This window comes from Polistes dominula, unplaced genomic scaffold, assembly GCF_049000335.1.
Source record: "Polistes dominula isolate Pdom_NZ unplaced genomic scaffold, Pdom_raw_medaka contig_73, whole genome shotgun sequence".
Lineage (NCBI taxonomy): Eukaryota > Metazoa > Arthropoda > Insecta > Hymenoptera > Vespidae > Polistes > Polistes dominula.
Genome location: NW_028300951.1, coordinates 5635521 through 5651186, shown reverse-complemented (window position 1 = coordinate 5651186; position 15666 = coordinate 5635521). Strand labels below are relative to the sequence as shown.

The 15666-nt window shown below is 36.8% G+C and overlaps 1 protein-coding gene across 1 annotated transcript in view; it reads right to left on the bottom strand.

The window, feature by feature from the left end:
• The window catches only part of LOC107068709 (uncharacterized), a 288047-nt gene that overhangs the window by 225268 nt on the left and 47113 nt on the right, over positions 1-15666 (bottom strand). Inside the window, exon 3 of the mRNA XM_015325410.2 lies at positions 187-219. Within this exon, the coding sequence (XP_015180896.1) occupies positions 187-219 (33 nt within the window). The remainder of the gene's footprint in view (positions 1-186; positions 220-15666) is intronic.

The following is a 15666-nucleotide window of genomic DNA, read 5'->3' as shown; positions in this document are numbered from 1 at the left end:
CTCGCAATTAAAACCGTGAGAAAAGAATTCGATGTCAAACGTAAAAAAGCTAGGATTCACTCACTTTTCATACAAACTCTTAAGAATCATTTTTTAATCGTCATTACGATTTTTATTTCTAAATACTATACTAATAACAATAATAATAATAATGATATAAAAAAAATATATTAACGCATTACTTACCGGTAGAAAATAAATTGGCCGACCAGTCGAAAACTGAAATAAACAAAAAGTCTATTATTTTTAAAACACCAATTTATATACCTTAAAATAATTGACAATTAATTGATTATAAATTTTTGATGCTTATCGATAAAATAAAATAAGAAAGAAAAATAAATTCCGTAGTGAGACCAATTTAAGACAATTAATAAATAAGATTATGGGGTTAATGCTATTCGTTTAATGTAATTGACAAAAATACAAAGAGACATTTTTTTTCACATACGACACGCACGAGCAGCATTTATAATCTGAATAAAGACGTATATATAATAATATAAAGGCACACGTAATAATTTGACTCGAATTTATCCACGTGGGGTGTGGACGAGAAGGAACGACGGAGTTTAGGGTACGAGTGGGAATTCTCTTTTACAGCTTTCTCTACGTCATGCTATTTCTCTTATAAGGCCTTAGGAGAATAATCGAGTCGACTAGTCGACACACACCGAAAGGCAAGGCAACATCTGCCATAAGCTTCGTAAGGTAACAAAAGCAGCCGTTTCGTAGGCGCGTGCCTCGTTCGGAGTTGGGCCGCGAAAACCTTTGCCCACAGCTGTTTTACGGGCGTCTGTTACTATATCATCACACATATATATACATTTACACGAACATATCCACACATGTGTCTATATATATATATATATATATATATACTAACACAGAAATAGGTCGTGTAGGCGAGAGAGCACAGCTGTATGAGCAAAAGCAAAAGAGAGAGAGAGAGAGAAAGATGATAAGTTTAATCGAACGAATCGATAAATCGATCGATTGGAACGCTCGTAAGTAGAAACACCGTTCCTTACAACGTCGTCATTGTCCTTTGAGGGAGCAAGAAAGATAGATGGACCTAAGTAAAGGAAAGAGAGAGAGAGAGAAGAACATGGTAGGACAGACTCGCACATTATCGCTTCTCGTCTGTCAGACATCCTCGGACAAACGACTTCCTCTTACAGTCTTATGGCTTAAAACGTGTAACTTCCTTAGACCTTGTGGCAGTTGGTCAGGAGGACAATGAAAAAGAGGACTACACACCTTATACTTTGGCCCCGTTGAATAATAAATGATTCGCATTATTTAACTCGACAGTTTTTCTCCTTAATTAGTCCGCTTGAAATCATTCGAAAAGTTTCTCTAAATACACTTGTTAAAACGATTACGTGTAACTATGGTGTGTCTGTGTGTGTGTGTATGAATGTGATTAGGATCGTTAAAAAAATATGTAATTTATGATCGGATATCACGTTAATAGCCTTTCTTTCTTTCTTCTTCGTCTTCTTCTTCTTCTTTTTAATCTTTTTTATCTTTTTTTATTTCGCTTACAAGAAAACTTCCACGAGGGTGATTTTGCGGCGAGAAAGAGAGAGAGAGAGAGAGAGAGAAAATCACGGGGGGTGCGAAAGTTTAGTTGCAAGCGTGCAACAGCAGCAGCAACCCTGCTGTGCCGTTATATCCTTTGCTCGAGATCGTTGGCAAGTAGTACTTTTTTCATTATGCTCTGAAAATAGGGTCAAACCAAAGATACCTCAGTATAATGGAACGATATATATATATATATATATATATATATATATATATTGTGTATGTGTGTGCGTGTGTGTATGTATATATTGTACGACATAAGCTCCCCTATTTTAACAGTAAAAATTTCTGGACACAGTTTACACCTAACTTTGACAATAAAAGGAAATTACAATTCTACGAAGTTTCGCGTTTTTATACGCGTACCTTGTTTACACACACAATGTAACAAGAGTGAGAGAAAGAGAGGGAGGGAGAAAGTGAATAATAAAAGAAAAGAAATAAAAATGGGTTTACCCTAATAAAAAGGTTAAAGTAGGTAGTAAAAAAAAGAAAAACAGGGTAAAGGGAATAAACTTATGTCTGCGTCGAAAAGGTAATCATCAAAAGGAGTATATTAAAAAAAGTAACCCTTTCTCAAATCTGTTCTTCCTATCGGAGAGATCATACTTATAGAAAATAGAAACCATTGGAAAGATGACGTTCTTCTCTAAGGAAAACGAAACCAGTAGAAATAAAGAGAACGAAAAAAAGAAAAGGGATGAAAGTTAAAAATTGCCAACTCCGACTATCATTCGCTCGAGTAATACTCTACGAGGTATAAACCTAAATCCCCATACAGATAAAAAGTAAGAAAAAAGAAATTACAAAAGAAAGATGAGAGAAGTTCGATCGAAGAATCGATGATTGGAAAAAAAGATAGGCGAACAACGATAAACCGAAAACAAAAGGTAAATTAAAAAGAGACAGAAAAATAAAGAGACGGAGAAATAAAGAGACAGAAAGAGAGAGAGAGAGAGATGCAATTCGATAGATGGGGTTTATACGAAGAGAGAAAGAGAGACAGAGAGGGAGAGAGAGAATTACGTTCGCAAATGAAATTCAACAACGTAGAACTTTTTCATAGGCTAGTCAGAACAGGACGATAACGAGATTATCCGCTTTGATCTGCGAGCAAAAGGGTCCCACCGACGCGCGCGCTTTGAGTTCTGCCTCTAAAAGCTCGTGGTGCTAAAAAGTTAAGTTAATCCGAGTCATCTCTTCCTTTTGCCTATACACACTCTCTCTTTCTTTCTTTCTCATTTTCTCTCTTTTGAAAAAGAGAAAAAAATAATCGAGCAAAAAAAAAAATAAAAAGAAAATCTCAAAATCCGTTCGTATCATTCGCGCGTATATCAAATTAACAAAATGTGCCCGCAAGCGTGTCCGATTTCTCCATGAAAATGGTAGAGTATTTATTTTAGAACGTAAAATAAGTATGAAACCAAAAAAAAAAGCAAAAAATAAAAAAGAAACCGCGTTAAACTATAAAGAAGAGAGGAAAATAAGGGGGTCAGAAAAGGTTGCGTGTGTTAGGTAAAAAGGAGAAGAATAAGAGGAAGAAATAAGAAGAGAAAGAAAGGTGTTGAAGGAAGCGAAAATTATTCTCAGGGAATTTAACTCGAGCTACGTCAAAGACGACGACGACGAGGATGACGACGACGATCTCGTAGGAGAAAAAGAGAATAAGAACGGGAACAAGAGGAAAAAGAAGAAGAAGAAAAGGAAGAAGAAGAAGAAGATGAACAAAAAAAACCAAAAAAGTAAGAAAAAAAAAGTAAGAAGAGAAAGATGAAGAAAAAGAAAAAAACAAAGAAAAAAGAAACGAGAAGGGAACGAGAGAAGCGGTTTCAGGTCCTTTTCCCTCCCCCCTTTATTATTCACTTTTTTTCCTTCCCTCTCCCTTCTTCGTACACGTTCCCGCCTCTTTCTTTCGGCTCGTTCTACTCTTTTTGTTTTCACGCTAGGCGTCCCAAGGGAGATGCGTTAAAGCCCTGCTGTAATCCGGCCAATGCAATCAAGTAGATGAGACGGGAGCGTAGTCCTCTCTCTCCTTTCGTCCCTCTCCCACGCCCTCCATTCCACCCTAGCCCGATCCAACAATCTCCCTCGGTGCTTCTCGTCTCGTCTCGTCTACACTCCTCGTCTCTTCTCCTTTTCCTCTTCCTCATTCTATTCCTCCTTCTTCAACAACACCATCGCCATTTGCCTTCCACGTAGGAAGCAAGCCACGGTAACGAAGCTTAAGGCACCCTAACAAATCATTCGTTTTACTCGCTAGTCTGGGCATTAATACGTGCTACAGTGTGGTGGTGGTGGTGGCAATCTCCCCCTATGCTTCGAACTTGCCCGAAGGCCCACGAACGCTCTTCGACTTTCCTCTTCTCGATGCACCCAGTAGTTCAAACAGGGACTACTAACAGAGAAAGGACCTTCCGATGCTTTGCTTTGCTTTGCTGTTACTGCTGCTACTACTGCTGCTGTTGCCTATTACCTACTACTACTATTTTATCGAATGTTCACAGAAAGGGTGGATGATAAAACGAAACGCTGCCGACGATCGCGATTTTCTAACTTGGATGATGAATTTTTAGGCTCCACTCATTCTCTCTCTCTCTTCTCTCTCTCTCTCTCTTTCTCTCTTCCTCTTTCGTTCTTTGTGAAAAGGATATGCTAACGTTCACTTTCCCTTCCCTTCCTTTCTCTTTCTCTTTCTCTTTCTCCTTCCTGTATATAGCGTTGAAAGAGCCAACTTGCTGAAAGCCACCGCATTAACCCTTTGCACCCTTTGCACTCGCGTGTCTACCTTTCGACGCGCAGACGGTGTAACTAACTAATTCCAAAGCAACCATCATCAATCGGGCTATTTATTTTACGTACGTGTATTTCTTTCTTTTATTTCTTTTTGTCTATTGTGTGTACGTATGTGTTTATGTATTTATACATCTATCGATCTATGTACGTACGTATGAAACTCGTTCCGGTTGTAACTTTTGCATTAGCTGACAAAGCAACGAATGAGAAAATCTGTATATATATCCAAGATATATTTTTCTCTTTTTCCATATCAGAATAAAGTAATAGTAAAGCCGAATTTATAGAGAAAAGTTAACTATTATCCCCCTTTGATCGTTCTAAAAAGTTCCATTCGAGAAAGAATAAATCCCTCTCTATTTTCTGTCTATCTCTCCATATTGTTCCATGAAAAATTTAATAGCAAATATCAATAGGGAGAATAGATACACGATATACTCTCTCTTTTTTCTTTTTCTATTGTTTGTCTTTTTAAATCGAACGATATATAATGCGATCGAGTTTAACTCTCGAATTGTTAAAAACTCGACATTCGATGTTTGTTCAAATGCATCACCTACCTAACTCTATTCCCTCCTCTTCTCGTTTACACGCCGTCAAATCCGCTTGCGCGAATAGAAGAGAGGTTAGGCAAGCTGAACAAGACCAAACCAACAACAACCAGAACGATACCCTTTCCTACCACGCGATGAAATCATTTCTATTTTCTTTTTTTAAACTCTTTTTTTTATTTTATTTTTTTTTATTAATATATCTATTTTTTGTCGTAGTCGTCGTCGTTGTCGTCGTAGTCGGCATTGTTTTTTTATTTTTAGTCGGTGTGTCAAGTTCCTACTCGTTGATTTTCAGAACTATCGTGTGTCTGTCCCGTTTTCATTCGTGTCCAACCGATGAAATGCTTTTTCGCGTTTTGCGGCTTTTCTAAAATGTGCTGCTGGTACTGCTACTACTGCTACTGCTGCTGCTGTTGCTGCTGCTACGCTCGGAATTGAAAGCTACGATTTACCTTTGAAGCTTAGTCACTAAGCTCTCCGCGAAACCATTTTTATTTCATCCCTCTCGCGAAATTGTCTACCAAAATCGACCGAAAAACTTTAACGGATTATCAATTTTTACAGTTATATCTCAAATAACACATTTTTTTTTCTATACACGTTACGTATCTACTGCCCCGTATGCATAAAAAGGTACATATAAAATGTTTCATTTTAAATAAATACGTTCAATTTTCTTTCGAATTCAAGTATTAATAAAATAATCTTCGTGTTGGTTAGAGAAGGTAAACGAGTAGAGGAATGCTTAACATGGAGCAAAACATGAAATTACGAGATACGAATGTAGAGAGAGAGAGAGAGAGAGAAAGAGAGAGAGAGAAAGAGAGAGAGAAAGAGAATAGGAGAATATGTAGACACGGGACGATTACGTTTGGTTAAGCTGGAAACACACACACACACACAAAGAAAGAGAGATAGAGAGAATATGAGAGAGAATCGGAGAGTGGCGTGTATGAAACGCGTCGATTGCGGTTTTGAAAATCGGCATGGTATGACTATGCCGCAAATAATTATCGTCTGATATGACTGCAAAGCCACGTTTAATCATCCGTACGACTGCATATTAATAATAAAGAGACATTCGATGTGTATCGGTGTATATTGTTGCTCTCGCATTCTCATTCTCATTCTCATTCTCATTCTCATTCTCATTTTCTCTCATTCTCTCTCATTCTCTCTTTTCGTCTTTACTTTAGCGTAACTAGGCGTCGACTACAGTTTATCCGCAACGGATGCATATTTTTGCAGTACGATGCGATCAATAAACTCCGACAATTTTACGAGCGTCGCTCTTTCGATCTCGTAATTCTCCATATCCGTGACGCGAATAGCTTAGGGAGTTTTCTCTCTCTCTCTTTTTTCTTACTATCTACTATTTCTCCTCTATCAAACGAATACCCGAATCAAATTTTTATTTTACCGATCTTCGCGCGCACGATTCACTATCACCATTCGATTCTATCTAAACCCAAGGGTCTCTTCTTCCAATAGAACTTCAATTATACATTGCTTCTCTTCAAAAGTCTTTCTCGAAATACTACTTTTAAAACGGCTATACAAAGTAAACAAACAAAAAAAAATATGCTAACTCCCAATCTCGATCAATCGATACGATTGATACCTCTTTCTTTTAAACTACGACACAGTAGATTATTCTCAAATTATAGTTAATAATATCTTCATTTAAAGTGTTATATTTATATACATCGATAAAGTTTATTATACCGTTTGAAATATTTTCCAATGGTGAGAAATATGAAAACGAGAGAGAGAGAAAGAGAGAAACTACAAAAGGAAAACTTTATTTTGCCTTTACCCGTTACGCAAAACTAAAACGGACGTTTGTCCATGTCGAATTGTTCCAAAAAAAAAAAGAAAAAAAAATCTAACCTGTGTATGAGTTCATAGCGTCCCCCTTGTTAATTACAACATACTATCGTTGAACGTTGAGCCCTTACACATTCCCCTAGCTACTACTACCATCAAAACTACAGCAACCACACTTAAAAACTCACGAACAAATTGTAGGTACGTACGTATTGTTTAATGGCCCGTACTCGTTTCACGCTTAATTATCCAAATTTCGTCAGAGCGAAAATAATGCACAAAGCGACGACGGTTTTGATCAATTTTACATCGATCACGTCCTGCCACAAAACCTCTACAACCTCTTCCCCTCCACCTCTACCTCCTCCTACTCATACTCAGACCCATACTCATCCAACTCTTTTTCTCTATTCCTCCATTTCAACGGGTCAAATTGAACTCATTCAAAGGTTGAACTCTCCTATACGATTTGTGAGTTCTCGCAAATTCAGGATATATTCGACTATAGGAATAACTACTTAATAGCCAAAAGTATAATGAAGATACGGTAGACACGCGCGAAACACGATAATGGAGTTTCCTACATAATTCCAAATGAAACAACCATAGGTTTACTAGTTCACGCCCCTCCCCCGTAGCTTACTATTCTCCGCAACTCAGTGCGTGCTAACGAATTCGTAAACTTCCTCGTTGAAACATATTATTTGTCACTAGTCTCCCAACCATGTATATACATATATATATAGAGATGCATCTACACACGTATGTATGTACATTTGGAAATATTATGATACTCGTATTATCCAGGATATTAGATAAGAGAAAGAGAAAGAGAGAGAGAGATAAACGTTGGATTATTAAATAGTAATCATTTAAAAATAGCATTTTATTTTTAATATTAATAAAAATAATAATACATGGAATATTATTATAAACGATCGAATTTATTTTATCAAAGTTTACTTTATCTGTGCATATTTGTTATGATATCGGAATGACGTTAGAGCTTTAATTCATCAGCATCATCATTGTTCTAACGTGATAGGAAAGTTCGATCAACTTTTTGGGTCTCTTGTTCTTTTCGAACTAAACAATGGGGCCGATGGAAATCTACCAAGTTTCTTTTGTCATATCGACAAAGCTTTGTACCGTGCAACAAAAGGAAAACCTCGATATAATATATCTCTATATTATACCGATAGAGAATACAAATTTATATGCTTCGAAAACTCGTTTTACCCGAGATTACTCTACTCGTTTCAACTCTTTTATCGTTGGTATATTTAAAAGAAGAGAAAAAAAAGAACAAAAAATACTGTTAAAACACATACAACCACACAAAAACAATTTCATGATATATTGAGAATGTATAAGGAAAAAGAAGAAGAAGAAAAACAAAATTTCAAATAAATCGAGATAGTTAAATCAATTATTCTACTCTTATCGTATAACATTAAACCCTTTTAAAGTACCACTGACGTGTAACCAAGCAACGAATTTTCTGAATACTTTTGTACGAAAGATAACGTAATTGAATAATCGTATGTTGGAACGTTGTTTCCACGTTTCACGATCGAATTCCTTCTGTCAACAAATTCGATGATTGAAATCTTTCTCGTTTGATGTTCTTATCATTCTTACTTCTCGAATCGTCGAATCCCTCATAATCCCTAGTTACGCAGAACACATATTTGTTTTGATCACTACTACACCACTTACTAACACATATTTATATCCAACAAGGAGCATAAACAGCAAGTAGTAATCCTTGTCGATAATTAATGTTTATAAATCAATAAGTTAAACCGATAGCAACATTGAAACGTATAGTACCCGTAACCGGAATCGTAATTTAATCGATTAAATCGATTATCGCTTATGCACCTGCATAATAATTCCAATTTACTTTCTAAACTCCGATAACGTACGCTTAATTTAGACTAATTAGGTTTCACGCTATGTTTTCCCCCAATAATTGTACATTTTTACTCTACAAAACCCATTCCCTCTATTCCCCCTAACCCGTCCGCTACTACCGCCTTTTACACAATCATAACCAATCGCAATCCCAATCCCAAACTTGTGTTATCGTATAATACAATTCGCCGATTAATTATTACCAAAGTGAATACTCATCAGCTATTGCGATCGATCAGTATATTAACGATTAAAATTTCAATGCTAGGTGTTGCCTTACTCCAAAATCCGAAACAATCGAGTTCAACCCACACGTGAATATATACATTTTTTTCCGACGATTCCTTAATAGGATTAGCATATAACTATAAAAAAAAAATAAAAACAATTAAAAAAAAAATTGATCAGAATAAAAATGTCCGTTTGTTTTTTCATTATCTCACACAATAATAAAAAAGTTTTTTTCGAATGGTAACAAATTTCGTTTATTTGTCTCTCTTCGAATATTCGTTCTGTTGCATCTATTAAAACAAAATAAAAAATAATAAAAAAAAAGAAAGAGGGAAGTATGGAGAAACACGAAGAGAATACCTACATTTGTATATTTTATAAAAATAATTCTACGCATAAAAAATAGGAATATACAATATGCAACTTCTGCGAATAATAAAAAAAAAAAAAGTATTCAGAATTGGTAATGAAAGACAAGCGAGCGAAGGTATCATATCTCGTAAAACCAATTTAAAAAACATCATCGATGAAATTTCAACGAATGTTGAAAAGATTTCTGCAATAGAAAAAAATAAGTCTCGTAAAATAGATCAGCAGACATTTACGTCGGCTCAGTTGTAGAAAAAAAATAAAAAAAAATAAAAATAAAAACAGGTTAATGCGCTGTACTAGTGCCGACACGATTAACACATCGTCGCGCATTTGAAAACGTAAATCTACGGTTTTGCCAGGAACAGTAACACACAGTAACAGCAGCAGCAGCAGTAGCAGCAAAAGCAGCAACAGTAACAGCAATAGCAAGCAGCATATCCAAGTACACTTTGGAAAGGGTAGAAGAGGGCGAGAAGTTGCTCGTGTGACCCACACTTACACACACACATACATACATACCTACACATTACTAGCCAGGCAATCGTAAATCTAACGTTTTAATGCTATATATATATATACAACCTCGACTGGTACTTTGGGCTTATGGCAAAATGGAACGTAGATTCTCGGCTTTTACCGAGTATGGATGAACGATCGACGATTCCGATAAGTAGAACTAAAGATCACCAACTCGTTCGTTTTAATCCCTTTCGAAAATAATCTTTGGTGGGCCTCTCGGATCTATCGAGAATCAGATTGGTCTGGAAGCTTGCAAGCTTCGCCCTCTCACCCTCTCGTACTCCTCTCCTCTCTTCGATAGTCGTCCGTTTCGTCGTTTCGTGCGTCATTCGAACGAATTTCCGCTTCGACGATTTCGATCGCAACGAACGAACGAACATACGAACAAATGTACGTAGGGTACGAACGAACGAACAAAATGGTATATACATACATACATACATACATACATACATACACTGTCCGCATTCATTTTATTTTTTAATAAAACATGAGAAACGTGCCGTCTCGTTCAATCGTAGATTCCTATTCGTCCGTGTTTTTGCATCCAAGAGCGAGTTATTAGGTCAAAAATTAACTTAATACTCATTTTCAACGTTTGTTTTAATGGGAGGAGAGAGAGAGAGAGAGAGATCGAGTATGTAATAGCATACGTGTGTGCGTGCGTGTGTCTTTGAGAGTGAGAAGAATCAACGAATTTCTCTCATTCTCTCACGTGCGCGCGCGCGAGCGCTTAACAATATATGTCGTTCGATAGTGCGCTAGCACGTACGCGATAAATTCGCGCGAGCGGTTTATTGGACGTTTTAACAAGATAAATTAATGTACGTACATATTGTAGAGGAATATGAACAATTTCGAACGGAACGTATGAGGAAGAGGCGACAACAAATCATATTCTCTTGTTCCCCCCGTAATTACAGCTTATTGCTATGTTTAATTTTTGGATAAATCTATAATAAAATTTTATGCGACGCGATAATAATTCAATTGTTTCCTTCATCCTGATATCTAAATATATATATATATATATATATATATATATATATATATATATATATGTATGTATATATACGAATGCATACATACATACCGTGCTGAATGTTACTTCATTTCGATTATTACGTTCATGCGAATACCAATTGTTCCAATAGTAACGAGTAAAATCAAGAGATCGTAGGAAAATCGAACGTAGAAAAGTGAAAACATTGAAATGATGAATTTTCAATTTTTCTCATCTATTCATTCATCTATCTATCTATCTATTTATCTATCTATATCTATCTTCACGATATTCGCTATTTTCCATGTCAAATAAAGGCTATTTGGAGAACGACTTATGTAAAACATAGGCATTTTCTTTCCCTCCCACCCTCCTATTCTCTCTTCCTCTCTCTCTCTTCATTCGTTCGTTCATTGCGTTAAGGAGTAATCCAACCGGTCGGATAGATAGAAGGAAAGTACGGATGATCAGAGATCCGGATAATTGAAACCTCGGATAACCCAAATCCTTGCACATTACATAGTCGACCTTACAATCTGCTTAACCATCATAAAACTCTCGCTACTGATTTATTTCATTCGTGATAGAATAAATGAGAAAGAGGGAGAGAGAGAAAGAGAAAGAGAGTGAATCGAACAAAAGGAAATAAAAAATAAACGAGAGAAGCTTTAGCAATGGAAAATTCATGCTCAACAACGAAATAAAATTAAAATAATAAACAATAACAAAATGAGAGAAAAAAAGAGAGAGAGAGAGATAGAGAGAGAAATAGAAAACATTCGGTCCTCTTCTTTGGAATTCGTAAAACCAAGAGAACATTTCGACGGCGTTAACTCGAAATTCGCTTTGTGTTTGCCCGGCGCGGCGTGCCGGAAGCGTCCAACTTTTAAAATTATTCTTCTCCTGTACTCGTTAAAAGCGAAGCGTGCTACGTGCCGAACATTCGAACCGTTCGAAACGGTTCGCTTCCATTTCGAAGGTAATCGATCGAAAAGGGAAAGAGAGAGAGAGAGAGAGAGAGAGAGAGAGAGAGAGTAAGAGAGAGATAAAAAAAACTGACGTATGTACGGTCGCGTTAGTCATTTTCCTTACGCGTTGCGAATTTTTTGTTTTCCCTTCTTTTTATTTTTTTTTATTTTTATTTTTTTAAGTCGCGAGGAAATATATCCTAGGCACGATTTTCAACTACGTTGAGTTTTCAACGCTAACCCCCTAAAAGATTTTCTTTACCGTAATTTATCTTTCCCACCAGCCGACACGCTAACATATATTCCATATATCAGTTCTAAAAAAAAAAATCTGAAATCGTAAAATTCATTAAATTTTATTAAAAAAATGTATATAATCAAAACTATTAATATATTATTAATTATATATTCTTAATTTACGTGAAATTACACAGATGGGTTATTACAATTCATTAATACCACTTCGTTTCATTCACAATGCGTATAATAATACACACTTATAGATTATACCGTAGATGAGTGCATAGAAGTACAACGCTTGAAAATATTTTCTGTGAAAATACGAAAATGTTCGTCTCTAAGACCGTTTAAAATAAATAAATCGTAGAAGTAGACATCGGTTTCAGTTACGATACGGCATAGTTGTTTCACAAGTGGCATTTTACGCGTTAATACGAAACAGAGGAGAAGGGAATTGTGTCCAGCGGCAGAATGCAAAAGCTGACTGGTAATCGGCTTATACACAGTTTCCACGGACAGCCACGAATACCACCATCAGGATCCACGTCTAACCAAACAACTCATAGGACGTTAACTAAACCTAGTCTGATATTGGACTTATATAGTTCCTATCTCTTTTCTTTCTCTCTTTCTTCTTCCCCCCCCCCCGCCGTCAAAGTCTTGCGCTAACTTTTCTGAGCTTTACGAGAATTGTAAAGTGAAAATTTGAACGGATCCAGGGGAAAAAAATGTTTTGTAGCTACTACCGGAGGCGTCTCACGAACGATAAAAATCTTCGTACCCATCGACGACTAAAGTAGTCATAAAAATGAACTCGACAAAAAAATCACTTTCCCTTCCTCTCTCTTTCTCTCTCTCTCTATAACTCTATATTTATCTGTATTTCTTTTTTTCTTATTTCTCAACGTAGCGTCATTTAAAAAGTCGTTAGATCCTCTAATAAAAAAAAGCTTCGAGAAAAGCTCGAAACTCTATTGCCTATTTGAAAAGTTTGAGAAATTTAAAATGGGCAAAGTGAAAAGTTCACGCTAGGGAGTAGCTACTTTGACATTGGTTAAGCTACGAACGAGAGAAAAAGAGAGAGAGAAAAAGGGGAAAGGGAGTGAGAGAGAGAGAGAAATAACGTCCCGTCGATTTGTCGAAAAGAATTCCCTCTTTACTTCCCACGATATCTGCCTCTGCCAGTTGTACTTTCTACGTGACTACTCTCGTGATTCCTTTATTATACAAATTTCGGATAGTTAATTAGTCGAACTACATCTTTAGAATATATTTACATAATTGCAGTATATACACATATTCACATACGTATGTGAATACATACGTACATCTGTACATACATATACACGTATACACGTATATACTTATATACGTACCATCTTCAGTCGAGATTTTCAATTTCGAGAGACATCTTCGACGTGCTATCATCATCTCTCTCTCTCTCTCTCTCTCTCTCTCTCTTTTGACTGCAGGGCCTAATCAAAAATCTGATCCTCTGCCAGGGAAAAAGAAAAGTAAAAAGAAGAAAATGAGAAAAAAATAGAAAAAACAGAAAAAAAGAGAGAGAGAGAGAGAGAGGAAAGGACGAAGGTACCACACCTTTCGAATCTCGATCCTCGCTTTCCACGCACCCTCGAACGTTGCACTCGGATTCATCCTTCTATCCCCCTTCTCTCCCTTCTACCCCCACCCCTCCTCCCACCGAGAAAGTAGACGTCTCCATTCATCGAGTCCTCATCTCTCTATCCCAGGTTCGTTGTCCACCTACACACACACTCAGACTTATTCCGCAACACCGACGTGACGACGATAGATATCCACCGAGCAACCACCACCACCACTACTACCACCACCACCTTCGAGCTTTACAGCTTTCGAGAGGCTTTATCTTTTTCTCCGACCGATGTATTCACCGTTGCTCGTTTAATGCAAACTCGGACCTCTGTATGGGATAATACCAGAGATATCTTTCCTCCCTTTCCTCCCCTCTCTTTCTGTTCCGATCCCCTCTCACTCTTTCTATACATATATATATATATATATATATCTTCCACCCCCTTCAACCCTCTTTACAAGCCCTTTCGCCTAATCCCATCGCCGGTACAACGTTTGGGAGAGTTAGAGCTTTGCATTAAATTTTAAGGACTTTTCAAACGGTCTGTGCCTGCTTGCTTGCTTACTTTCCTTCCATCCTGTTCGCCCTTATTGCAGCACGCATGTTACTACTCTACTCTGCTAGTAATAGTAGTTGAGTAAAAGTGTGACTATCTGCGTGAAGTAGGTAGGTATTATGAACACGTGAAAGAGTAAGAGTGAATAATAAGAGGGAAGAAGGCGACACAGAAAGGGAGAGTAGTATGGGGTACTATACTACTACTACTACTACGTCTGTGCGTTCGATTTTAACGCGTCTCTCTTTCTCTTTCTCTCTCTCTCTCTCTCTCTCTCTCTCTCTCTCTCTTTTACTTTCAGTCTCTTTTTTTTTTCTTTCAAAGAAGGGTACACGCAAGCCGACACAGGAAACGCACTACGAGTGCTTTTACTTTATATTCCCTTTTCAAGAGAGTGCGAGCGTAGATACGCATCCTCAACGAGCTTTCTACCACCCTTTTATATTTTCTTTTTTTTTTGCTTTTTCACTCTATCCCTCTATCTCATCCTTCCTCATCTCCTCCTTTTGCTTTGCTTGCTTGCTTTTCCTTTTTTCTTCTTTCTTTGTCGCCTATTTTCCCTTTGCCGTGTACTATCATCCTCTTTCTTCTTCTTCTTCTTCTTCTCTATGAAAGCCAGAACGCGTGATATTCGATAGACGAGAGCGGATTCCGTCTTTTCGCGACTTTCGATTAGATCGGACGTCTGGAAAATCGTCGATCGGATTTTTCTATCCCCCTTGCCGCCGGCTTTGACTTTCTTCTCTTTGTAAACGAAATCTTTTTCAATATAAGACTCTACGAATCATTTTAAGACTACATTTTTTTACTCTCCTCTGAAACCTTTTTTCCTACCGATCAAAAACTTTTATTTCAATATTATTCGTATGTATTATTTTGATCTATTTACTTACGACATTTCATTTTTATCCACAAATATTCGAACGAGTTATCGTGACTTGAAAGAAAAAGAGACCAACAAAAAAATCATTTTTCATTTAAATCCGTAGATGAATTATCTTTTGATTATTTTAAAGTACACGAGATATCAAAATGTCTCTCTTATACGTGACTCAAATGACTTACAGAATAAATCTGGACTTATTGAAAGACACGGAGTAACGTGATCGAATCGCAACTTCGAAGATAAAGAATCTGTAAGAGGGGAAGTTAAAGGAAATAAAGAAATATAAGGATTAGCTTTACATTTCCTACATTCTCTTTCTCTCTTTCACTCTTATTCTCTCCAAGTCATTTTTTGTTTCTTTTCTTTTCTCCTTCAGAGAAGCGTAATATTCGATAATCGGATTGTGCCATTTTACGGAGAACGCTTGACAATCTAGGTTTAATTTCCTTTCCCTCTTCCCTAACATCTCTCTCTCTCTCTCCCTCTTTCTCTCCTCCCACCCCCTACCCTTTTCCCATCTTGGCATGTTAAGGCTACATTTATTTTTAGTTGGTTTACCCTCGTGTTTTAGGCCTTTCTTTCTTTCATTCCTTTCGAA